This window comes from Macaca mulatta, chromosome 5 (genome assembly GCF_049350105.2).
Source record: "Macaca mulatta isolate MMU2019108-1 chromosome 5, T2T-MMU8v2.0, whole genome shotgun sequence".
NCBI lineage: Eukaryota > Metazoa > Chordata > Mammalia > Primates > Cercopithecidae > Macaca > Macaca mulatta.
The window spans coordinates 96,134,488-96,160,879 of NC_133410.1; the positions used below are offsets into that span (position 1 = coordinate 96,134,488).

The 26,392-nt window shown below is 39.2% G+C and overlaps 2 protein-coding genes and 1 long non-coding RNA gene across 35 annotated transcripts in view; 1 reads left to right on the forward strand and 2 right to left on the reverse strand.

Moving 5' to 3' along the window:
* The window catches only part of PTPN13 (protein tyrosine phosphatase non-receptor type 13), a 224,210-nt gene extending 212,429 nt beyond the window's left edge, over positions 1 to 11,781 (forward strand). For all 33 annotated transcript variants that reach the window (XM_078001959.1, XM_078001963.1, XM_078001960.1 and 30 more), the window contains 6 exons: positions 616 to 764; positions 2,172 to 2,262; positions 4,433 to 4,770; positions 6,672 to 6,887; positions 7,945 to 8,007; positions 11,077 to 11,781. In XM_078001959.1, the coding sequence (XP_077858085.1) occupies positions 616 to 764; positions 2,172 to 2,262; positions 4,433 to 4,770; positions 6,672 to 6,887; positions 7,945 to 8,007; positions 11,077 to 11,172 (953 nt within the window). In that variant the 3' untranslated portion in view covers positions 11,173 to 11,781. The remainder of the gene's footprint in view (positions 1 to 615; positions 765 to 2,171; positions 2,263 to 4,432; positions 4,771 to 6,671; positions 6,888 to 7,944; positions 8,008 to 11,076) is intronic.
* A 4,956-nt stretch (positions 11,782 to 16,737) lies between these two features.
* On the reverse strand, positions 16,738 to 17,530 carry LOC144340803 (uncharacterized). Its single transcript, XR_013417216.1, has 2 exons — positions 17,233 to 17,530; positions 16,738 to 16,931 (listed from the first exon to the last, which is right to left on the reverse strand). It is a non-coding gene; the product is annotated as an uncharacterized LOC144340803 (long non-coding RNA).
* A 1,885-nt stretch (positions 17,531 to 19,415) lies between these two features.
* Positions 19,416 to 26,392, reverse strand: part of SLC10A6 (solute carrier family 10 member 6) — a 28,634-nt gene continuing 21,657 nt past the window's right edge. The window contains exons 4-6 of the mRNA XM_015138759.3: positions 25,735 to 25,910; positions 23,163 to 23,320; positions 19,416 to 21,181 (exon numbers count right to left, since the gene is read on the reverse strand). Of these exons, the coding sequence (XP_014994245.2) occupies positions 20,967 to 21,181; positions 23,163 to 23,320; positions 25,735 to 25,910 (549 nt within the window). The 3' untranslated portion in view covers positions 19,416 to 20,966. The remainder of the gene's footprint in view (positions 21,182 to 23,162; positions 23,321 to 25,734; positions 25,911 to 26,392) is intronic.

Genomic DNA, 26,392 nt, shown 5'->3' on the forward strand with positions numbered 1-26,392 from the left:
GTGGCTCGCGTCTCTTGTCCCAGCACTTGGGGAAGCCAAGACAGGAGGATCACTTGAGGCCAGGAGTTCAAGACCAGCTTGGACAACATAGGGAGACTCCATCTCTTCAAAAATATTTAAAAATTAGCCAGGCACAGAGTGGTACATGACTGTGGTCCCAGCTACTTGGGAGACTGAGGCAGGAAGATCCCTTGAGTCTGGGAGATCAAGGCTGCAGTGAGCTGTGATTACAGAACTGTACTCCATCCTAGGCGACATTTGACTTTAGAATTGACTTTAGAACCTAGGACTATCTGACCCCAACAACACCCCACATGGAATATTCTATAACCCTCACAGACAATACTGTCAATAAATTGTGCTCTAACTCATCACTTTGTGGCAGCGTTGGGTTTTTTAAATTGTATTTTTTTCTAAAATATAAACACTTTTAAACAGAAGTTAAAAATTAAGACACAAAGTTCTGTCTCATAAAGAGATAGAACAAGATTCTATTTCTAAATAAATAAATAGACTTTCCCTTTTGTAAGATGAGGTGAACATAGGCTGAAATTAGTTCACTTAGTTAAATCTGTTCTGGAGGAACTGTTTTTAAATTGCTGTCCTTCCTATTAGATCATTCCTTTCTGACAAACGAGGAGCTCGCTGTACTCCCTGTCGTCAAAGTGCTTCCCTCTGGTAAATACACGGGTGCCAACTTAAAATCAGTCATTCGAGTCCTGCGGGGTTTGCTAGATCAAGGAATTCCTTCTAAGGAGCTGGAGGTAAGTGGCTTCTGCCAATGATTCTCTCCCAAGGTGTATGCATTTAGTTTGTAAGGAAAATGTATCTTTACTAGCCCAAGATTAGAAGAAATTTTGAAAATTTTCCAACTCTAAAAGCACCACCTTATCACATCTAGCAGAAAATTAATTTTTCTGATTAGGATTCCAATAATAGTGATTTAAAATGTTAACTACTTGGAACTTGATACATTTCCCTGAAGATTATCCTTCCTGCCTCATAGTTAAGGTAAAAATGTTAAAAAAAAAAAAAGGCCAAGTATAAATTTCAGCCATCCACTTTATAATTAGTGTATTGTAGACGTGTTTCATCATTAACAGTAGGTTCTAACTGAATACAGCTCCAAGAATGTGTGTCCTAGTTCAAAGCAGCAATGGCTCAGAGCCCTAGCTCCTGTGGTCTCATGGCACCGTCCATATTTAGCACTAGAAAAGAGAGTGGTTTTGAGGTTGACCTTGCCCCTCTTCTTCAAACCATCTGCTTATTTGCCTACTTCCTAAGCTTTGTAGCCACTAAAAGGAGTTAACTTTAATAAGAGCTTCCGCTGTGTGCTTGTTGCTTTGTACATATTCCTCAAAATATTAATTCCATATAGATTGTGAAACTGAGGCTCAGTAATTAAGGTATTTTCCTCTCCTCATTGCCATGCTATGGAATAATTTCTTCTTTAAGTTCTTAGATTTAAATGTCACCATTGGAAAACTTCCATCACAACCCTTCTAAAGCAGTGTTTATAAGGATTTATCTACCACAGTAGCTTTTTGGTTTCTTCAAGACATATACTACAATATTTGTTTACTTCTTTATTGTGTCTTTCTCCCAATAAGCTGTAAAGGCCAGGAGAGCCAAAATCTTATCTTCTTGCTCACCCACTATATTCCCATCACTTATTACAGTACCTTGCACATAGTGGGCATGCAATTATATTTTTTGAATGAGTGAATGAATGAAAAGTGAGCAAGAATTGACTTTAGAACCTAGGACTATCTGACCACAACAATACCCCACATGGAATATTCTATAACCCCCACAGACAATACTGTCAATAAATTGTGCTCTAGCTCATCACTTTGTGGCAGCGTTGGGTTTTTTAAATTGTATTTTTTTCTAAAATATAAACACTTTTAAACAGAAGTTAAAAATTAAGACACAAAGTTCTGTCTCATAAAGTTGACTGCAACATGTTCAATTGAAGATACTTGTAACAATATATTTCAATGCTGACTTAACAAATCACTGTTGACATTAGGCTTATTTAGGACATCTGTATTTAACACTAGAATCAGCCCTCATCAACCAATTTTGCACACTACACATTTAAAGTATTTGCATTTATTACTGAATTTACTGCTTATCTCAACAAATTTATTTCCATTTTTTGCTTACAGAATCTTCAAGAATTAAAACCTTTGGATCAGTGTCTAATTGGGCAAACTAAGGAAAACAGAAGGAAGAACAGATATAAAAATATACTTCCCTGTAAGTTCCAGTTTGGCTTCAGATTTAATATGTGATTATTATCATTTGAATGGATTAAAATTTTTTGTGTTTAACTTACCTATCTCTCACATAACCATGTGCATATACATACATTCACAGATTTATATCAGTAGAAAATACATTGAAATATTCCATGTGAATTCCCTTTTAAATTACGTACATATTCTGAAAATCAGTTAGAGGAACCTGAAATATTTGTTAGAATACCTGAATTTTTACTAGTATACAGTATTAGAAATTAGTCAGTGATGTCAAATCATTAATTTTAAAATCTTTTTAAAAATAGGAACTGGCTTCTAGATGAGGATTTTCTTGGTTGGATTCATTTATCACAACCACCATCAATTTATTCCCCTTATTTTTAGTTTAGAGAAATATCTGTAGTAATGAATAGCTGTGTACATACATATGACTACAGTGGTACTACCAGCCTACATTAGAATTTCAGATACCAGAAGGGAATAAAAACAATCATTTTGGCCCAGTGCAGTGGCTCACACCTGTAATCCCAGCACTTTGGGAGGCCGAGCGAGGCAGATCACTTGAGATCAGGAATTCAAGACCAGCCTGGCCAACATGGTGAAACCCCATCTCTACTGTAAAATACAGGAATTAGCCGGAGTGGTGGTTCATGCTTATAATCCCAGCTGCTTGGGAGGCTGAGACAGGAGAATTGCTTGAACCCGGGAGGTGGAGGTTGCAGCAAGCCGAGATCATGCCACTGCACTCCAGCCTGGGCAACAGAGTGAGACTCCATCTCAAAAAGAAAAAGAAAAAAGAAAAGCAGTAATGTTTGCCCATGTAAAAATCACATGTAAAAAAATCACACTGTGATTTTTTAAAATTATGTATGAATATATGTGCCAAAATACCTCTAGAAAATTCTTATAATTACCAGCCACATGTATATATGTTAGCACTTTGAATTATAACATATGACACACTGACCCTGTCTTTACCAAGAAACCATAAATCTAAAGATAAATAATAAACAAAATCAATAGTGACAAGTCACGTGATAAGTAATAATGCAATTGTATTTTTCTAACCTAGATAGAAAATACAAATTCATTTTGGAAAGCTTCCTGTAAAAAATGAATCTTAGACAACATTTAAAAAATGGATCAGATCTTTGTTTGGCATAAAGTATATGGGAGTTATTTTAGACAGCAAAATGGCCAGCTGAATATCTCAAAATCAGAATAGGACAAGCCATAAATCCAAAACTAATGAGTGGATTTGTTCCCACAAAACAAATGACCAGAATGGACTAAGAGATAGAAGTCAAGTGAAAAGGGCAATTGGTAGGGGATTTTGAAACCTATCATTAAAAGGTTTTACTTTGGTAATCACAGGAATTACCAGTTAAATTTATGGATATTTGAAATTGAAATAGAAATAGAAATAACTTCTAAGGTATATAATACATGTAAATGTATTCTCTTAGATAAATCTTAGACAATACAACCTCAGTGAATGATAGCTTATACATACTTTTCACTGGGGCAGCCTGGTTTAAAAAATTACATTTTGACTATATGAAATTATAATTAAACAAAGATAAGGGCCTTTATGCCTGGAGAATAAAATGATCTGTTATTTTATTTATTGTGTTAATTTCTTGTTTTGGCTGCTAAGAATATAATTTTATTAGGTGAGTGAGAGTTAGTTATGCCAATAACGTTTGCAATATATACTTTAATAGTGTTATTGTAATACCAAATTTTGTTCTATGAAAAATTTTTTGGCATTGCCTTTCAGTGCTATTATTATTATTGTCATCATCATTAAAATAATGATGGAGAAGTACCAGTTCTTTTTCTTTGTTTCTCTAGTTACTTATTAGGCAATTCTAAATGCATTTATTAACTTACTAATTTTAATTTCAACTAAATCTATGTAAATAATACCAAATTTCATATGTCAGAAACTCACTAAACTGACACCTTAGATACTTGTAACATGAGCAAAAAGAATAAATATAATTTGGCTGTGCTACAATTTTAAAATATACTTCTATTAAAATACGTTGGTGATTTTCATGTATGACTATGAGGATTTCTCATGACCTTTGACTCATGCAATTTGTAAGACTCTTGTTTAAAATGCATGATGTGGATGGCTCTGTTTTGTTGTGGAAAATTCACAGATGATGCTACAAGAGTGCCTCTTGGAGATGAAGGTGGCTATATCAATGCCAGCTTCATTAAGATACCAGTTGGGAAGGAAGAGTTCGTTTACATTGCCTGCCAAGGACCACTGCCTTCAACTGTTGGAGACTTCTGGCAGATGATTTGGGAGCAAAAATCCACAGTGATAGCCATGATGACTCAAGAAGTAGAAGGAGAAAAAATCAAATGCCAGCGCTATTGGCCCAACATCTTAGGCAAAACAACAATGGTCAGCAACAGACTTCGACTGGCTCTTGTGAGAATGCAGCAGCTGAAGGGCTTTGTGGTGAGGGCAATGACCCTTGAAGATATTCAGGTAAGTGAATTAAATCTTTCCATATTGCAAGGTGTATCTCCTAGTTGTAATCCAAGCCTGGACTCTTTCCATGATTGCACCAATGTTATTTCTAGATAAAAGACAGTGACTTCCTAGTTCCCATGCAATGGAACTAATGCTAGCTATTTTTTCTTTATGTAGTATAAGTTTAAATGTGACCATCTTCATGAATTCTGCCAGTTTCCTCCAGTGTGTGCAGTACTAAAATGAAAATGAAAACACAGGACTTTTAATGTGATGATCATCCTTGGTGATAGCACAAAATGGCTCAGAAGTTGCATGTTGGAAACTTGTGTTTTTATGGTTAGACCTCTAAGTAGACTCATTAAAACTATTTTTAAAATCTATAAGTAGAAAATATTCCCTCATAAAGGCAACTTAACGTATTTAGGAATACATGGATAACTTAAGCATAAGCAACTGTTATTCAGATCATTCATACTGCAGTTACCTAACCACTGGATCAATATAGCTTGAATTAGATAAGTGGTAATACCTGAAGTAAAGCTGCTACCGTTTCCTCACTCTGTGTTCTCCCTCACCCTACTACACCCCTGTGCACAGTATCCCAGCCAGGTGTGAGTAATGTTTCCCATAGAGATTTAACTATCTTAAGGAAATAGTGATTTTACTTTTATAGAAACAAAGCATATCAATTCAGTTCTATTGGTGTCATGTAAATGTAGCCTGAGAATTTCTTTCATAATTTTTGATTCATGATTTTTTATTGATTTACACTAGCTTACCTATTACTTAGGCTAGCACAGTTGTTCAGTATTCTTCAAGTGATGTATCCACTTAATCCACACATTTTTATAGAACTCAACCCCTTTATAGAGATTTGGCAGTCAGCAACACAGACAAAAAAATTTCTAACCTCATGGAGCTTACATTTTGAAGAGGAAATACCAGTCCTGATAGTGCTGTGGGAAAAAAATAAAACAGAGAAGGACAATTGGTTGGGGGAGAATGAGAAGTATGTCATAATTTTCAACAAGCAGCCAGGGAAGGCATGAGAAAATGGCATTTGAGGAAAAATGTGAATGAGTTGAGTGAGCCATGGAGGGAATATCTGAGGAGAAAACCATTCCAGTCAGAAAGAGCTAGTACAAAAGTCCTGAGACCAAACTGTGCACACTGTATTTAAAGCCACAGAGAATCATTTGACTTGACGAAAGTGGCCATGGGGAAAAAGAGGAGGAGGTGAGGTCTAAGAGGAAACAGGGCCAGATTAGGTAGGGTTGCAGTGACTCTGACTTTTATCTGAGGTGCATTTGGAATGGGATCACCAAAAAAGGTTGTTATCCATATCAAAATGTAATTTGTTTTTAGGGTTTCCAAAAAGTAGTTTTTATCAATATTTCAAATGTGGCTCTAGCAACCTTGATAGAAGCCTTCCATGTTTTTCTTAATGGAGCCATTTAGTTTATTCCACTTTTCCTTTGATCTGGTCTCATAGACAAGCCAAAATTTGACAGCACAATAGAATATTAAGAATTAATTGTGGCCGGGCACAGTGGCTCATGCCTCCCAAATCTCAACACTTTGGGAGGCCAAGATGGGTGGCTCAGTTAAGGTCAGGAATTCAAGAGTAGCCTGACACAACGTGGTAAAACCCCATCTCTACTAAAAATACAAAAATTAGCTGGGTGTGGCAACGTGGGCCTGTAATCCCAGCTATTCTGGAGGCTGAGGCAGGAGAATTGCTTGAACCTGGGAGGCAGAGGTTGCAGTGAGCTGAGATTGCACCACTGTTCTCCAGCCTGGGAGACAGAGTGAGACCCTATCTCAAGAAAGAAAGAAAGAAAGAAAGAAAAGAATTAATTGTATGTGAACAATGTAACATGTCATGATCCACTTATTCTATTGTACAATTTCAGACCAGAGAGGTGCGCCATATTTCTCATCTGAATTTCACTGCCTGGCCAGACCATGATACACCTTCTCAACCAGATGATCTGCTTACTTTTATCTCCTACATGAGACACATCCACAGATCAGGCCCAGTCATCACGCACTGCAGTGCTGGCATTGGACGTTCAGGGACCCTGATTTGCATAGATGTGGTTCTGGGATTAATCAGTCAGGATCTTGATGTGAGTACAAGATACAGGCTGAGTAAGCATTTGTCCAGAAATAATGATGGAGTCTAATTTTTGATAATGTGTTGTGATCTTGGGATTGTTTAACTTATGAACTTATATGACTGCCTTCATTTTCTTATTATATTATTATAGAAAACTGTATTTTTGTAAACATTGGTATTCAAAACTACATAGGCCATGATCAACAAAAAATAATACTTCAGTTTTATACTTGTTTACTGGTTTTTTTTTAACTGTGTGCTCAGAGGCCTTTTATGCAGTATTTCATTTTACCCTTTATAGTCTTTAGGCTGGTGTAAGATAGTATTGTTATCACATGTTAAAGATAGAAATAATTGAAGCACAAAGGAAAGTATTTTTTGAAATGAAAAAGCTTGTATTTTTGTATTTATGGGTAAAAATATATACATTTTATTATAAAATTAATGCTAAATAGTTTCTTTCTAAACAATTACTCTACATAAAAAAATTATTACTCTGAGTATAATCTTACTTTTGAACTCAAATTAATATAAACCTTATTTAAAATACTAGAATATCTTACCGTAATGTGTAATTAAAATCATAGTCTCTTAAAGAATTTTAGTTAAAAGCACTTTACATGCTAGCTATAGTAATTTGTAGGACGAAACCAAATAGTCTTTTTCTCCCTGATTTCCAACTGTTCAATCTCAGCTGAAGTCAAAAGATCTTTTTTAGATTGGAAATATGTTTATTGGAAGAGCAATGTGTAGGAAAAATAATTTACCTTTTTTAAATTGTAATATTAGAAATTAGTCACATTTCAGGGGGAAGAGAATTTCTTTTCTTTGGGAGATTTTCAAATAGATTAACCTTTCCTAATTCTTAGAAAGATCAAAAATAAGAATACCAAGTGATGACAAAGTCCACTCGCCAAGTCATTTTGTCCAGGAGAGTTTCCCAAGACTACCAGAAGGGGAAGAAGAGTGGGATACAGAATTTTACATAAGCCTCCCCTCTGTGATCCTTTTGAGATTCAAATCCAGTTACCCGTTGAATCTAACACACATGTGGTTTCCTCTGACAGTTTGACATCTCTGATTTGGTACGCTGCATGAGACTACAAAGACACGGAATGGTTCAGACGGAGGTGAGTCATGGCTGGGCCTCCTAATGAGAATTTTTATAAAGATTCTAATTTTTTTTTAAGTTCCTATTAAACCATTTTTCTTTTTTGAGAGTTCCCATGTTAGAGCACAAAACCAAACATTTACTGCAGTGAGGGGCTTTTTTTTAAACATGAGGACTAATTCAGAAAAAAAAATACTTCCAAGCTTTTTAAAATGTTGCCTTTTAATTTAAAAATGCAATCTCTGCACTGAAGAGATTACAGAGAATGGGATAGCATGCTGCGGACAGTTTGAGAATGGTACAAAATACTATGTAATTAATGGCATTCTTTCCCTATTTCCAACCTGAAAAAGAGATAGAAGGTAACATTCTTGCTACAGAAATTCCCTGAGAGGTAATGGAGTCATCAGCATTGACTGGAACACAGCAAGGCAGGCTGGAGTTGCTTAGCTTCAAGAAGACATTCTGTAAGGAGTGTGTGAATACATGGGTCCATTTATCCTCTGTTGATGATTTTCATTTCTCTTGCCTAAGAGGAAACCATCACTCACTGACACAACTGTGTCCTTCACAGAGAGTGCCTTATTTAGTGTCTATCTTCACTGAAGAGTTCCACAATCCTTTGTGTTTATAATGGAAGAGTGGGGGATGTAGAAGCTATTTTCAAATATCCATAAATTAACATTTCTCTACCTCTTGAAAAATAGGGAAATTTGCTATCTTTAAAAATTAGCATTTGCCTACTTCCCTTTCATAAACCTTTTAAATTCAACTTGTCTTCTAAATATTAAGCTGATTTCTAATCACACTTTTTAGGTAAGGAAAACATTTTGATTGGTATACGCAGCCCTTTACACCTAGGAAGGTCATTAATTCATTTGTTCATTCAACAGGTATTTATTGAGTGCTTACTGTATATTAGGAACTCTTCTAGGTGCTGGAGCACATCAGTGAATAAAACAAAGATCCTTGCTAGAATAACAAAGATATTCTTGCAAGATACTGATAAGGATGGAAGATGATAAACATATTAAATATGTAAATTATATAGGATCTCTGAAAGTGATAAGTGCTTTAGAGAAAAGAAAAGTGAAATAGATAAAGGGAATCAGTCATGGCAGGTTGAGGGTACGATTTTAAACAGGGTAGCACCATTGACAAAGTAACACTTAAACAAAGATTTGAAGGTAAAGGAGAGAGTCCTGTAGATCTCTGGGGACAAGAGCCTTTCAGGCAGAGGGACAACCTGTGTGGAAGTCCCAGGGTCTTGTGTGTTCAGGTATGGTCACAGCCAATGTGGCGGGCAGGGCATGAGGAAAGGAAGAGGGAAGGAGGAGGTGAGGTTAGAGGGAAGGTGACAGGAGCCAGGACTTTGGCTTTTCTCTGAGTGAAATGGGAGCCTGGAGTGGCAGGGATCTGACTCACATTTTAAAGGACTACTGACCTGCTGTGTTAAAATGACACCAAGTCTGGGGAGGAAGGTGCAGGATTATAAGCAAGGAGATCAATTAGGTGACAAGCAGGGGTGGCTACAGCTGGAGTGGTAAGTGTGGACAGAGTGAAAGAAAGAGAACATGATGTGAAGTGGATTTGCTAATGGGTTGTATGTGGTGTCAGAGAAAGTCAAGGATGAATGTGTGGAAAAGTGAAAATACAGATAAGCAAAAAAGAAACGTAAAAGGCCACTTGTATTCGTACTCTCAGAGAGCTGTTAATATTTTTAGGAGATGTTCTTATATTCTTTGTCCTAAACACATGTGCACACTCCTTCATGCTCGCACATGCATACATGCAGCTATTTTAAATGAGATTCAACTGTGGTTGTTGTTTTATTACTTTTCATTTAATATATTGTGAATTTTTTATTTTCAGACTCAGTTCCTTCCCAAATAACAAAAAAAGTCAGATGTCTGCACCATCAACTTAATAGAAAATAATTTCACCAAAGTAGTTCATTTTCAAAGAAACTTTGATTTTCATGCTTTTGTTCCAAAATATTTAAAGACTGTATGTGTGTGTGTGTGTATATATATATATACATACATACTTTTTTTTTTTTTTTCTGAGATGAAGTCTCGCTCTGTCACCCAGGTTGGAGTGCAGTCTGTGATCTCAGCTCACTGCAACCTCCGCCTCCCGGGTTCAAGCAATTCTCCTGCCTCACCTTCCTGAGTAGTTGGGATTACAGGTGCCTGCCACCACACTTTAGTAGAGACAGGATTTCACCACATTGGCCAGGCTGGTCTTGAACTCCTGGCCTCAGGTGATCCACCTGCCTCGGCCTCCCAAAGTGGTGAGATTACAGGCATGAACCACCATGCCTGGCAGGACAATTATTTTGAATCACTTCTTAGCTATTAATTTTTTGACGTTTTAAAACATCAAAATGAGCTCAACAAATCCAGAAGAAATTATGTAGGAAGGTTATTTTACCACTAAGTATGATCAAAGCACAAAAAATACTGTAGTAGCCCACCAATCAAAGACAACTTCAGTTAGCACTCTGGGATAGTTCCACCCCCTATCCGTCAGGCTTTTTCTCTCTTTGTTTTGCCAATCTGGTTTCTATATTTTTATAATTTTTATAATACCACACAATTCTATACCCTGCTTTTTTTTTTTTTTTTTTTTTTTTTTTTGTGAGACTTGAGTCTCACTCTGTTGACGGGATGGAGTGCAGTGGCACGATCTCGGTTCACTGCAACCTCCGCCTCCTGGGTCAAGCAATTCTCCTGCCTCAGACTCCCAAGTAGCTAGGACTACAGGTGTGTGCCACCACACACAGCTAATTTTTGTATTTTTAGTAGAGACAGAGTTTCACCATGTCGGCCAGGATGGTCTCAATCTCTTGACCTTGTGATCTGCCCACCTCAGCCTCCCCAAGTGCTGGGATTACAGGTGTGAGCCACCACGCCTGGCCTATACCCCGTTTCTTACATTCAACATTCTAACAAAATTTTTCCGTATTTTTCAAAACTCATCAAATATCACTTCCAATAGTGGTATAGCTATATATATATATATAAAAAAATATTTACATTATACATCTAAAGTTCTACTGTGTTTTCTTTTTTTTTTTTGGCCATAGGATCAATATATTTTCTGCTATCAAGTCATCCTTTATGTCCTGACACGTCTTCAAGCAGAAGAAGAGCAAAAACAGCAGCCTCAGCTTCTAAAGTGACATGAAAAGAACCTCTGGATGCATTTCCATTTCTCTCCTTAACCTCCAGCAGACTCCTGCTCTCTATCCAAAATAAAGATCACAGAGCAGCAAGTTCATACAACATGCAGGTTCTCCTCTATCTTAGAGGGGTATTCTTCTTGACAATAAATAATATTGAAATGCTGTATTTTTTACAGCTACTTTAACCTATGATGATTATTTACAAAATTTTAACACTAACCAAACAATGCAGATCTTAGGGATGATTAAAGGCAACATTTGATGATAGCAGACATTGTTACAAGGACATGCTGAGTCTATTTTTAATGCACCAATCTTGTTTATAGCAAAAATGTTTTCCAGTATTTTAATAAAGTAGTTATTTTATAGGGGATACTTGAAACCAGTATTTAAGCTTTAAATGACAATAATATTGGCATAGAAAAAAAGTAGCAAATGTTTACTGTATCAATTTCTAATGTTTACTATATAGAATTTCCTGTAATATATTTATATACTTTTTCATGAAAATGGAGTTATCAGTTATCTGTTACTGTATCATCTGTTTGTAATGCATTATCTCACTTTGTAAATAAAAACACACCTTAAAACATGAACAAGCCAAAACTGTGTGCAGACAAATTAGACATTTTCAGTGTGTTATTTTTCAACAACACCTAGGCCCCTGGGAAGACAAGGACCTCTAGACACCACTTCCCATCTCCCTAGTTGGCCCCAGTCATGACAACTGTGGAGAGTAGAGGTGTTGTCAGAGATCCTGATAGCTCTTCACTAAGTACTGATGTGGGCGTCATGTACTGGCTTAACAGTAGCTCAGAAATTCAGAGTCTTTCTTCCTTCTACCTCTTTGTGAATGGTGCCCAGTTACTGAGTCCAATTTATATATAAATCAGAATATTTTCAAGTCCTAGCCACAGTACTCAACCGACCAAGGGCTAATCGAAGAAAACATATCATACTACCTGGGGGTTTATATTTGGTTCTGCCAAACAGGAAGGAAAAGAGATTGACTTCAAAGCTGCTTTAACTTAGTGGTTCTCTGTTCTCGGTACTAAATTCATTTCACTAAATTCTAATTCTAACAGTATTTCTCCATTCAGCCATGACACTGTAACCAGATGGATGTTCTTGACTGTGAGTTGTCCAGGTTCTTGGCATGTTGAACAAAGAATTGAACACAATACTCAGACAAAGCAGTGGAAGATGAAAGCATAGATTTATTGAAGTGAAAGTACACTCCACAGAGTGGAAGTGGGCTTGAGCACGTGGCTCAAGAGCCCTGATTATAATGTTCCTGGGGTTTTTATTGAATTACAAGAGCATGGTAACATCCCTAAGTACCTTTTAGAGGCCTCGATAGGTTATACCCTACACAAAGGAAGAATTCATCCCAGGACCAATCAGAGGCAGGATTCTGCCCAGAACCAATCAGAAGCATCCTGCCTGTGATGTATAAGCAAATGACAGTTTCAGAATGAACCAATTACAGACATACCCATTTGTGACATAGGGGAGGGGAGGTTCAGAGGGGCGTGGGCATTTGGCCCCTCATTACTTGGTCCTGGAAAGGCAGGGTTTTCCTCTTAGTCCAATTACAAGAAGGCCTTGGGCTTCCTGTCTCTAGACTCTGTTCTGTCTCAACACCATTCTAAGACCCAGGAAATTGCTTGGCTTATCCTCATAAGACTGCACCAGTTCTGAGCTAGTTGACTTGAATTTCCAAACTTAAGTGCAGCAATTGGCTGGGACGTATTCCCAAGAATCTGGGGCTATTTGAAGGCAGAAGACAGTATCAATAAACATATAAAGCTCCACAGTAACTATCTAAAGCCCCAACAGATAACAGGTTTGGGTCTTACCTCAGAATTGGCTCTGAATACGGCAAGAGAAGCTTTACCACCACCATTCCCACTTCAATCAGAGGAGTTTTATAGATTGGGTTGTAGCCGGAGATTTCATTTGGAAAAAAGGTTTCTATTGCTTTAAATGACATTTGGAAATCTCTGTTCTGAATGAGTTGGAATCATGAGGCCTTGTTTTCCTGCACTGGCATGTGAAACTAGGCCAGCAGAGTGCTGGGGGCCAGTACAGCTGGAGGTGATTAGCTTCTATCCGAAGTCAACATAGATGGGAGAGGGTAGAGCTGGAGGTTGCTTTTTCTGGAACGAATGTCACCAGGAAATGGAATCGGGGGTAAGAAAATGCAGATTTAGCTTTACGACCTATGAATGGAAACTTCATTATAGTAAATATGTTACTGCCCTCAGCTGGGATCTGGCTCCACCAGCATGGAATGGTATGAGCCACTTGCTAGGGCTACTCTGGTTAGAAAGCAAGGTGAGGCCACGGAGCTGGGGTGGCACACGGAAACACTCATATCAAATTAATGAATAAGTACAATTCAGCTTTTAAGACACCTTGTATTAGCTAAGTGCTAGAAAATATAAACTGAAGATATGGAATGGTTTAAACATAATAGTTTATTTCTAGTTTATCAGTTCTGGACAAGTGAACAGCTTGGCAATGCAGATCTATTTGGCTCAGTTTTTAGCCCAGGCTGATGAAAGTTCTATAATCAACACATAGCTTCTAAGGTTGAGAATCGCCTCCATTCCCCAGGAAGGATTGCCTATGGAGAGGTTTTATGAGCCGGGCTTACATGCAAAACACATTACTGCCACTCATTCCATCAGCAACAACTGGCCAAATGATGGCCAGTGACAACTCTATGCTATAGAAAGAGAAGCACATATTGTAGTAGAATATATTTACAAAACTGAACTCAAGTTATGTATTTGAAAAGATTGAGTATCTTAGTATAGTCCTGAGCATTGCAGAATTAGAAACAATTTTATCCCAAAATCAAAACTTTAGTACATGTCATTAGTAGAGATAATTCTGAATTATTATGGCAAACAGGAAATAAATGGCTGTTGAGAGAAGATTATTTTACATCAGTGGTCCCAGATAGCCTGCCAGATTTTTTGGTTTAAAAAGGACTAGTTATCTATATGTAATGTGATAAACCCAATAAATTTTAAAAACAGCTTAATATAGCTATATTCCAGATATAGATACCCTGATAATGATAGGCTGTCTTTCCATTTTACATAATTCAGAAATATTCATAATTCAGAAATATTGTTATGGTAGAGATAAATGTAATAAATTATGGGCTGACCTGCATAATATTTTAAAGCCAATCGAAACTTTACTGTATCAATTTGGGATTGTATTTGACTGCAAGTAACCAAAACCAACCAAACAGGCTTACAAGTTATAAATCAATAAGTATGTGAGACAGGTCTCAATTTAGAAGTCTATTTTGCCAAGGTGAAGGACATGCCTGGAAGAAATGACACAGAATCACAGCAACAGTCTGTGGTCTGTGCCTTTCTCCAAAGATGAATTTGAGGGCTTCAATATTTAAAGAAGAAAAGTGAGCTGGAGGGGAAAGAAGAGGGGTATGGTCACATTACTGAACCCATATGTTGCAAGAGGAAAGGAGCAGGCAGGGAAATAGTTAGGTATTTATCTTGCACTCAGCACATAGATAAGGTGAACATAGAGTAACTACCTGTGGAGATATTTAACCTTTTATCTGTAGCTATCTGCTTAGGAACAAAAGGAAATGCAGTTTCTTGCATGACTCAGCTTTCAGCTTCATTTTTTTCCTTTTGGCGGAGTGAACTGGGGTCCCAAGTTTTTATTTTCCTTTCTAGAGGGCTTAGAGTTTATTTTCTTTCCTTAAGAAACCAAGCTCAGAAGAAGGCAGTTGCTCAGAAGTAGGCAGTTAATTCTATAGCTCAAGAATGTCAACAGCTCTATAATTATCCTTGGCCTTTCCTTGGCCTGGAAGTGGCTGCCACAGCTCCACCTATTATATCCACATTCTAGAAAAGAAGCAGGAATTGGCAAGGAGAAAGAGTCAGACAGTACTAGGGCAAGAAAGCAAAGTTTCCCAGAAATCAACGGCAGACTTCTTCTGTCTTAGTAAAATCTGTCAGATGCCCATCTCTAGCTTCAAGAAGGTCATTTTTACCTAGATATGTTGCTGTCTACCTATGAACAATATCTCGGTTCTGTTCATAAGGACAAAGACAGCAATTGATACTGGGTGCCAGCAAGCAGTGTGTGTCTTTCCAATTCTGCCTCAGTTTCCACCATTCCTTATAAGGTAGCAAACACTATGCCAATTTTTCAAGATCTTCCAAATTCAGGATCTTCTGAATTTGTAATTACTGAGGAGATTCACTGATAGGAAGTATTTAAAAGTGTTTAAAAGTAGCCTTCAGGCCAGGCGTGGTGGCTCACGCCTGTAATCCCAGCACTTTGGGAGGCCAAGGCGGGCAGATCATAAGGTCAGAAGATCGAGACCATCATGGCTAATGTGGTAAAACCCCATCTCTACTAAAAATACAAAAAATTTGCCGGGAGTGGTGGCGGGCGCCTGTAGTCCCAGCTACTCAGGAGGCTGAGGCAGGAGAATGGCGTGAACCCGGGAGGCGGAGCTTGCAGTGAGCCAAGATTGCACCACTGCACTCCAACCTGGGCGACAGAGCGAGACTCCATCTCAAAAAAAGAAAAAAGTGGCCTTCAATTTTTACAGGTTTAGAGACATAGTTTTATTCACTCAACCAAAATATAACCATATTCCTACGGACACTGATAAACCATGTTGCTGATTTATTAGCTTACAAGGAAGCTATAGCTGGGTCTAGCAGAATGAGGAAGGCTGGACATTCAGAGGGGGCTCCTCCTGCTGGGGAAAGTACATGCCAAGGCCGATGGGAAGGTTGCCTAGAGACCAACATGTGATTCATTAACTGGGTTAGGCTGAATAATCCTCTACACAAGGGGTGTTTCTGACTACACAAGAAAAAAGAAGGGGATGTAACAAGTATTGATCACTTATGCATTGGACCAGGTGTTTTCACCTTGCCTACTTTTCAGGGTGTTCAGGATTGAATGTGTTATCCACCTATTTAAGAGAGGAAACTAAACCCCAGAGGGATTGTCACTTGCCCAAAGTTGCCCAGATAACTGAGGTAAAGATTCAATTTCAGCTCTGACTGACTTCAACTGATAGCTCCAGAGGCCTCCTAGCTATTAATGTGGAATGCACGCTAGGTGCGGTGGCTCACGCCCGTAACCCCAACAATTTGGGAGGCCAAGGCAGGCGGATCACCTGAGGTCAGGAGTTCAAGACCAGCCTGTCCAACATGGGCAAAACCCCATCTCTACTGAAAAATAAAAATAAAATTAGCCAGGTGTGGTAGTGGGCGCCTATAATCCCAGCTACTCGGGAGGCTGAGGCAGGAGAATCACTTGAACCTGGAAGGCAGAGGTTGCAGTGAGCTGAGATCACGCCATTGCACTCCAGCCTGGGCAACAAGAGCAAAACTCCATATCAAAAAAAAAAAAAAAAAAAAGTAGAATGCAGGTAGCCCTGACACAGCCTGTGTTCTCTCCACTGCACTCTGCTGCAATGACCATCCAGCTGCCTCTTTCCTCTTAGACATGGACTCATTCTGCTTGACATGATTTCTCTGGCCCCACTTCTGAGTTTCACATAGGTCCCAGCTTTTATTAACTCATGATTATTTACATAAATTAGAATGCAGCTTACTCAAATAGGACTTTTTTCCAGTTACATTTTTTGTTCTAAAGATAACATGTGGCCTTCTGAACAGCTTCACTATTTCAAGTTCTTGTCAGTAACATGTTTACAAACCATCTATGGAGATGGCCATCTTCTGGTGTGTTGTTTCTTTTTTTTTTTTTTTTTTGAGACGGAGTCTCACGCTGTTGCCCAGGCTGGAGTGCAGTGGCGCGATCTCGGCTCACTGCAAGCTCCGCCTCCTGGGTTCACGCCATTCTCCTGCCTCAGCCTCCTGAGTAGCTAGGACTACAGGTGCCCGCCACCGCGCCCGGCTAATTTTTTGTATTTTTAGTAGAGACGGGGTTTCACTGTGGTCTCGATCTCGTGACCTTGTGATCCGCCCGCCTCGGCCTCCCAAAGTGCTGGGATTACAGGCTTCAGCCACCGCGCCCGGCCTGGTGTGTTGTTTCTATCTTAAAGGACGGTCTTTGGTATCCCTCATCCTTTTGGTGTCCCTCATCCTTGGAATGTCCTAACTGTTGTAAATACTGACCATATTGTTAATGCTTTCAGAATAGCACTGAATTTTACCATTTTGTTTTGGGTGTCTATGTGGAGAAACAATTTAGAAATTCATTTTCGTGGATTCTTTAAAACTCACGGAGGCCGGGTGTGGTGGCTCATGCCTGTAATCCTGGCACTTTGGGAGGCCAAAGCAGGTGGATCACTTGAGGTCAGGAGTTCAAGACCAGCCTGGCCAATATGGTGAAACCCCTTCTCTACTAAAAATACAAAAATTAGCCGGGCATGGTGGCATGCGCCTGTAGTTCCAGCTACTGGGGAGGCTGAGGCAGGAGAAGAATTGCTTGAACTTGGGAGGTGGAAGTTGCCGTGAGCTGAGATCATGCCACTGCACTCCAGTCTGGATGACAAAGCAAGACTCCGTCTCAAAAAAAAAAAAAAGAAAAAGAAAAAACCAAAAACCTCATGGAAATACTCATCTTAGAGCTGGAAATTTCTGTTACTTGCAACTCTCCTAACTGTGTTCATTGCAGTGATCTATTCCCCTACTAGACTATAAACTTTGTGAGGGCAGGAGCCCTTTCTGCCTCATTACTGTTGTATATGTCCCATGTGCCTGAACATAACACAGACTAGCTTCTCATTATGTAAACATTTATCATATGGATAAAGGGGACTCTCCGAACAGTAAAGCGACAGTTGAGAATTAACAAGTCACAAATCTGCATAGTTCTTTTCCACATAAAAGTGCCGTGGCTCTAAGACCTAATGGGGCTCCTTCTGTACTACCACAAAGGCTTTCTAAATTGGTGGGAAAATACAATAATCATTGTCATCACATTAACCCACAAGTTATTGGGAATACTTACAAAATAAAATTATACACACTAAATCTCAAAACACTTTCTCACACATTTCAAAACTTACAAATAGGAATACACACAAAATGGAACCAGAGTCCCAACAAAAACACATTATATAGGAAGTTATGTGATAAGGGTAGCATTTCAAATCAGTAGATAAAAGAATAATGACTCAATATATGATGTTTAGATAATTAACTATAAAAAATTAGACTATTATGCCACACAGAAAAATAAATTCAAAATAGAATAAATATGTATGTATTTGCTCCATCATAGTATTAGAAAAACACACGGGAAAATATTTTGAATAATTTCTAGTAGAGGACAGATGTTAGCTACTGCCAGGCACCATTTATTGCATGGGAACACAAGAAGTACACACAGCAGCTAGTAAATATGTTGCGTAAGCCCCCAGAAAGAATTCCCTGAAGAGGAGCCAAATACATTCTCAAAAAAAGATTCTATCACAATTCACAATCCACACAAATATATAAATATGCTAACATTGGCAGAGATCAGAGCCAAAAAAAAAATTCTTAATAAGATTAATAAGCTGAACATATTAAAAAAATAAAACTCTGTACTGCAAAAGACATAGAATAACAAAAGATAAAAGAGTGGATAAAATGTTGACAAGACATAGGACACATTGTCACTTATCATTATGGTTCAAAATCTATACATCAAAAAGGAAAAGATACAGTAGAAAAGCAGGCAAAGGACATAAGTCGGCAAGTGATTGTGAAAAATGCTCTAGTTCACCCAGTTTTTAAATGAAATTTTAAATGAGATGCTTTAACCAATCAAAATTGATCGTTCATTTGACTGGTGAGACTGTAGGAAATCAGGCACTCTCGGGCTCTGCTGTACGACATTGCCAGATAGCAATCTGTCCTACATTTCGGTGAGCGATTGGCTTGGAAATTCAAGTCATAGGAAGTGAGCCTACAGAAATACTTGCACCTAAAGGCAAAAGTGTTTGTAGCACTGAATACTGTTAAGCTGAAAGCTATCTAAGTGTCTGTGAATAAGCAGTGGTTAAATAAATTACAGTCCTTCCATGCAATGGAATACTTCCATATCACTACTATTCTAAAGAATGAGGTAGGTCAACACAGACTGACACTCAAAGATGTTCCATAATGTGTCATCAAGTGACTTACAAAACAATATATGGAATGATCGCATTGTTTTGAAAATGATACAGTTTATACACAGCTTAGAAGGATACACGTGTCTGTCTTTTTTTTTTTTTTTTTTTTTTTTTTTTTTTTTTTTTTTTTGAGTCAGAGTCTTACTCTGTCACCCAGGCTGGAGCACAGTGGCATGATCTCAGCTCACTGCAACCTCTGCCTCCTGGGTTCAAGCGATTCTCCTGCCACAGCCTCCCAAGTAGCTGGGATTACAGGTGCACACCACCATGCCTGGCTAATTTTTGTATTTTTAGTAGAGATCGGGTTTCACCATGTTGGCCAGGCTGGTCTTGAACTCCTGACCTCAGGTGATCTGCCCACCTCAGCCTCCCAAAGTGCTGGAATTTACAGGTGTGAGCCACTGTGCTCAGCCACATGTGTCTATTTTTAGAGAGTGAAAATACAGGGCATTTCAATTTTAACCTTATGTGTGTTTTAAATTTTTTCCAAGCTTGTATTACACCCATAATCAAAAAAGATTTTCAATTTCTTAAAAATAATAATCATTTGAGAAAAGTGCCCCATTTATTACAAGAGCTATTTGTTCTCCTCTCAGTGCACCTGAGGACCTGCCCAGAGTCAAGAAGTCACGCAGGTCTGTGTCACCCTGCAGGATGAGGTGCCATCTCCTCAGAGTCCTAATTCTTGTTCAATTAAAATCCACAACATGGCTGGGTGCGGTGGCTCACGCCTGTAATCCCAGCACTTTGGGAGGCTGAGGCGGGCAGATCACCTGAGACCAGGAGTTTGAAACCAGCCTGGCCAACGTGGTGAAACACCATCTCTACTAAAATACAAAAAATTAGCTGGGCGTGGTGGCACACACCTGTAGTCCCAACTACTCAGGAGGCTGAGGCAGGGGAATCGCTTGAACCCAGGAGGTGGAGGTTGCAGTGAGCCAAGATTGTGCCACTGCACTCCAACCTGGGCAACAGAGCAAGACTCTGTCTCAAAAAAAAAAAAAAAAAAAAAAAAAACACAACATAAGGATAAGTTCCCCTAATGAAGGATTTTACCTACTGTACTGCCAGGTACTATTTGCTGCATGGGAAGACAAGAACACACAAGACAGCTCATTGATATGTTAACCCTCAGAAGAAACTCCCTGAAATGGGAATCTCCAAAAGTGATCCTATCACAATTCACAATCCACATGAAAATATAAATATTCTGGCCGGGCGCGGTGGCTCACGCCTGTAATCCCAGCACTTTGGGAGGCCAAGGCGGGCGGATCACAAGGTCAGGAAATCGAGACCACAGTGAAACCCCATCTCTACTAAAAATACAAAAAAAAAAACCAACTAGCCGGGCGTGGTGGCGGGCGCCTGTAGTCCCAGCTACTCAGGAGGCTGAGGCAGGAGAATGGCGGGAACCCGGGAGGCGGAGCTTGCAGTGAGCCGAGATCTCGCCACTGCACTCCGGCCAAGGTGACAGAGCGAGACTCTGTCTCAAAAAAAAAAAAAGAAAAGAAAATATACATATAAATATTCTAACATTGAACACTTAAATATTCACACTGGCCCTACCAACAAGATTCATGTGTCAGCTGCACACTGTCTTTACTGGCCACTGAAAAAGAAGGGTGCCAGTCCAACCAGCAAGTCCCTGCTATTCACATGAAGTGATGTGGCCAACTGGCTCGAGAGCCCTGTGGCAATCCATTGGCCCTGGTGGCCCAGGAGTGACGGCACCTTCTTCATTCACCTCCAAGAAGGCATTGGTCTCTTTGGAAGAAGTCAATTTCCTCGTGTGGCAGACTTCTGTACAACCTGAGTTCTTTTTTCCGTGTTTGTTCTTCAATCTCCTCTTGTATGTCTGATATGCTAAGTGTTAAAACATACAAGTATTAACAATCACTTTAACAAAGAGTCTAATTTGGTGACACTGTACACTTGTCAATCCTTCAGGTGTCTGGGTGGCATCATGTATGTATAAACACCCAGGAAAAAGAAGGGGGAAGAGAGAAAGTTATGGAACAGAAGGATTCGGTGTATCAGAATGACTCTTTTGTCTGGAGTGAACCATTTGTGATTGAGGCTCATTCATCAGGTTGCTGACAGCTCACAAACTCATATATTCATTCATTCACTCATTCACTTAGTCAGTCAGCTGGCAAATCCTGCAAGTGCTTACTAGGAGTAGGACACTCCTGGGCTCTGGGCTGGAGCTGGGAATGAGCTAGAAATGATGCTTCCCTCAGTCTCTCCAAGAGAAGGAATGAAAACATGGGTCTGAGACCAAGAGTTTGACTCTAATATGATTTATCTTATCTATTGGGGAAATTAAGCCCCAGGTATTCCTTATATTGTTATATTGATTGTTATTTCTGTATCAGTACATAATAATAACAATCAGCAATCAGTATATAATCAGTTCTATCAGTAATCATTGAGTCTTACTCAGACCTAATTCCCTAACAACAGTGAAAACGTACCATGGCCCAAGATTAATATATATATATGTATGTGAACATATTAATATATATATTTTTCTTTTTCCACTTTTAGATTCAGGGGGTCTATGTGCATGTTTGCTTCCTGGGTATATGCGGTGATGCTGAGGTTTGGGAAACAAATAATCTTATTACCCAGGTAGTGAGCACCGTACCCAACAGTTCGTTTTTCAACCTCTGCCCCCTCCCTTCCTCTTCTAGTAGTCCCCAGTGTCTATTGCTGCCATCTTTATGTCCATGAGCACTCAATGTTTAGCTCCCACTTATAAGTGAGGTATTTGGTTTTCTGTTCTTGCATTATATATATTTTTAAATTTATCCTCTGTGAACACACATAATAAATAACTCCAAAGTAATGTATATTTGGCTGCACTCATATGTGCAGTATTTGTATATGTGTAATATTTCATATTTGAAAAATATTTCACAGCCATTCAGCACAAGTCTTAGTCACAGAAACATTGAAATAACTTGGCATTTGGGAGACCTCAAGGCTTTTAATGAGACCTAACAAACCAACGCTTAAGAGCAGATGTCACTTTGGAGCTCAATGATTGCTCATGGAGATCTTGTCATAACAAGTTACGAAGTCTAAGTTCTGATAGTGGATTCACTTTTTTCTTTTTTTTTTTTTCTTTTTTTTTTTTTTTTTTTTTGAGAGGGAGTCTCGCTCTGTGGCTCAGGCTGGAGTGCAGTGGCGCGATCTCCGCTCACTGCAAGTTCCGCCTTCCGGTTCACGCCATTCTCCTGCCTCAGCCTCCCGAGTAGCTGGGACTACAGGTGACCACCACCTCGCCTGGCTAATTTTTTTGTATTTTTAGTAGAGACGGGGTTTCACCAGGTGTTAGCCAGGATGGTCTCAATCTCCTAACCTCGTGATCCACCCGCCTCAGCCTCCCAAAGTGCTGGGATTACAGGCGTGAGCCACCGCGCCCAGCCATGGATTCACTTTTGTGAAGTATATTTGTTTATAATTATAAGCTCATTTTCAGATTTTTTATATATTTTTCTATGAAACTCCCACTTGTGCCAAACTATCCTGTCTATGCACCTTATCGTCCCCAGAAATGTCAGGCTTTCAAAAAGTGTATTACAGTGTAGTCCCAGCTACTCGGGAGGCTGAGGCAGGAGAATGGCGTGAACCGGGAAGGCGGAGCTTGCAGTGAACAGAGATTGCGCCACGTGCTGCACTCCAGCCTAGGGGACAGAGCCAGACTCCATCCCAAAAAAAAAAAAAAAAAAAAAAGCATCACAGGGGCAGCACAGGCAAGTTTGGATTGAAAAAAAAAGGTCGATAAGTTGGGTGAACAATTTTCTGTCAGTTATTTCCTACCCAATGGGAGTTCGCCCACCTGCAACAATAAGAAATCCATCTATCAGCTGGAAGAGTCCATAGGCCAGTGGGAAACTCAACATCTGGACCAAGTGCTCAGTAGTGAAAGATAACTGGAGCATGGTGATGCACATCTGAATATTCTGAGCTCCAGTTTCTAAGGAAATCGTCCTGCACCTAGCAAAGGGAAAAAGTTTCAAGAGTAACGCACTAGCAATAAGAACTATTCTCACATTTTCTCATATGCACCATAACAATTAGAAGCTATGACCTCAGGCCACAGAAAATGTTTACTCATTCCATAGTTATTTGCTGAATTCCTACTCTGCAGGTGGTCTTCTGAGAGGTACGGTGGAGTGGGGCTTTGCAAACCCTGCTCTAGGCATCTGAGTGAAAAGACAAAATAAACACACAGGAAAGGCTCAGCAGCAACACAAGACAAAGTATGGCCAAAGGCCACGCAGATGTAGAAATTCAGAAAATGGCAGAAGGGGTGAGAGAAGGCTTCACAGAGGAGTGAGATTAAAGGATGGAAAAAATAGAAGAAGCTTTTGATGAGGGGGAAATATTATAAAAATTAAAGTGCCAGGGACAGGTGTGAGTGTGGCCTATTCAGCAGGCATTGCATATACTGTAAGCCAATCTGCACAGAGGAGAAGATTGGAGGAGATGAGAAGGGAAGGTTGAGTTAGAGATATGATGCAGGGCATGGTGGCTCATGCCTGTAATCCCAGCACTGAGAGGCAGAAGTGGGAAGATCACTTGAGCCAGGAATTCAACACCACCCTGGGCAACAGAGTAAGACCCTGTCTCTACAAAAAGAAAAACATATATATATAAAGACATATGAAACAACATAAACTAAACAACACTTAAAAACAAATAAACACGGCCAGGCGCAGTGGCTCACACCTGTAATCTCAGCACTTTGGGAGACCAAGGTGGGTGGATCACCTGAAGTCAGGAGTTTGAGACCAGCCTGGCCAACATGGTGAAATCCTGTCTCTACCAAAAATACAAAAATTAGCCAGGCGTGGTGGCACATGCTTCTGTAATCCCAGCTACTTGGGAGGCTGAGGCATGAGAATCGCTTGAACCCAGGAGGCAGAGGTTGCACTCCAGCCTGGGCAACAAAGGTCTCAATAAATAAATAAATAAATAAATAAATAAATAAATAAATAAACAAAAAACCCTAAATAAAGACCAAATACCTAAAATGGTTGTCTTTGGTGAAAGAGTTTGGTAATAATTTTTCTTTTTGCTTTCTACTTTTCTATATTTTATTGGTTTTCTGGTTGCATAAAATGAAATAAACCTCATTTGAAAAAGATAAAGGAGGGAAGAGAGGGAAGACCTGGGCAGGACATTGAGGGCTGAGTTAAGCAGTTTCATGTCTCCAATTTATAAAGGGAGTCTGCAGGGGTTTATACGTGGAAGTGAGGAGATAAAAGAGGTGTTTCAGAAAACAAACAAGCATCTGTGTTTAAGTTGGACTGGAATGGGGAAAGTAACAAGGGTGTGTGATGAGGGGATGAAATTGCTGTCAGTGGTACAGGGCAAGCTCTGTGTTCATACTTTATTTCTACTTACTCTATTGCGTGCTACACTTGCCTCAAACCACCCTCACTTCTTTCAGACTTTTGTCAAAAACTCAGTATGATTAAGCTACAAAGCTGTAACCCACACCTGCACCATTCATGAGCCAAATCTCAGTCCTGGCCTTTGTCAGGCTATCGGGTATGAAAAACATGAGATTGTGGACTACATCTTGCCATAGGAGTACTTTCTGTCCAGAGCCAATTGCATTTCAACCACTCAACAGACTGTGTTCCTAATTGTTAAATTTGGGGAAAAAAAAAAAAAAAAAAAAACCCAGGACTAAATCCTAACTCCACCATTTTCTAGCTCTGTGAACTTGGTCAAGTCACTTAATTTCTCTGAAGGATCTGCTCATCAGTAGAATGAGGGTAGTGATAGGATCTACTTCTCAAGCTTGTAGTAAGAAGTAAATGAGATAGATGGGGTAAAGCTTTACCGATCACTTAGTACAATCCTAAATGTTCCCCAAGTGGACTGGAAGTAGCATAAAGCCAATTAAAAATTCCCATCTTTCACCTTTGGAATTCAACTGCATAATTTACTTTTCTTTAAGAAATTTTTTCTGCTTTTAAAAGTAGTCCATACTTATTGAAAAGCTTCAAAAATATACCAAGGAAATACTAAAGAACTAAAATTATCCTTACTCTCCCTACTCAAAATTAAACATTGTTACCATATGGTATATTTCTTCCAGTATTTTTTGATGCATATAACTCTTTTTGCTTTCTTCTACAAAGTGGGAATTAAATACATGTCATTTTCTATTCTTTTTTTAACTTAAATTTATCTCTTCTTATCAATTTGGCCTTTGCTTTAATTTACATAAAGAATTGCCACAATATTTTCCATGAATTGCCATAAGTTATCCTGCTCCGTTCCACTGTGTAAGTCAAAACTCTTCATGTCTCCTGACACAGGCAGCAAAGCCTGCCAGTGGCAGTGTGTTAACTTTACCTTCCTCAAAAAAAAGTTTATGGATAGTTCAACTATACCTTTGCCAAGACTGGTGGGTAAAAAGTGCCAGCAGAAAACCCATGACATGGCCAATCAAAGGAAAGATGAAACTGATGGTCAGAAGGGTGATGTCTGAATTCCAAGATCCTTTCGCCAGGACCACACCAGCAACTGCGACCACCAGAAGGAGGACCCCACCAACAATGGCCCCAATCTGAAGCAAACAATAAAATAAGTGCATATAAACTCAGGGTTTTTTGCTCTATGATACAAAGTCCATCGAGGTTGTAAAATGCTTGGGATCTAGAAATTTTAGAACACAGTAGGGACTTAGAGATGACTGAATCCAATTTCACTTTGTAGAGGAGAAATCTGAGTTCCAAACTGGTCAAGTAACTTGCCTATGCTAGAAATGGGTGGAATTTGACACAAATCTAAGTCTTGTTTTAGCACATCTACTTTTCCCTTCAAGTAGAAGATTTCGCCAGAAAGATTGGGAGCAGAGTTTTATTGTGAGTAGAACAAAAGTGCAAAATGAATGGGATCTGACAATGAGCTTCCAACACCCCTGCACACACCTCTGTGACCCTCTGCTTGTGACCTCCAGTCTGCCCTGCCTGACCATCTGCCTCCCCTCCCACCGCCCCTTCAACCACCAGCAGCTGCCTGCTGCTTTGGTCCCTGTCCTTCTCCCCT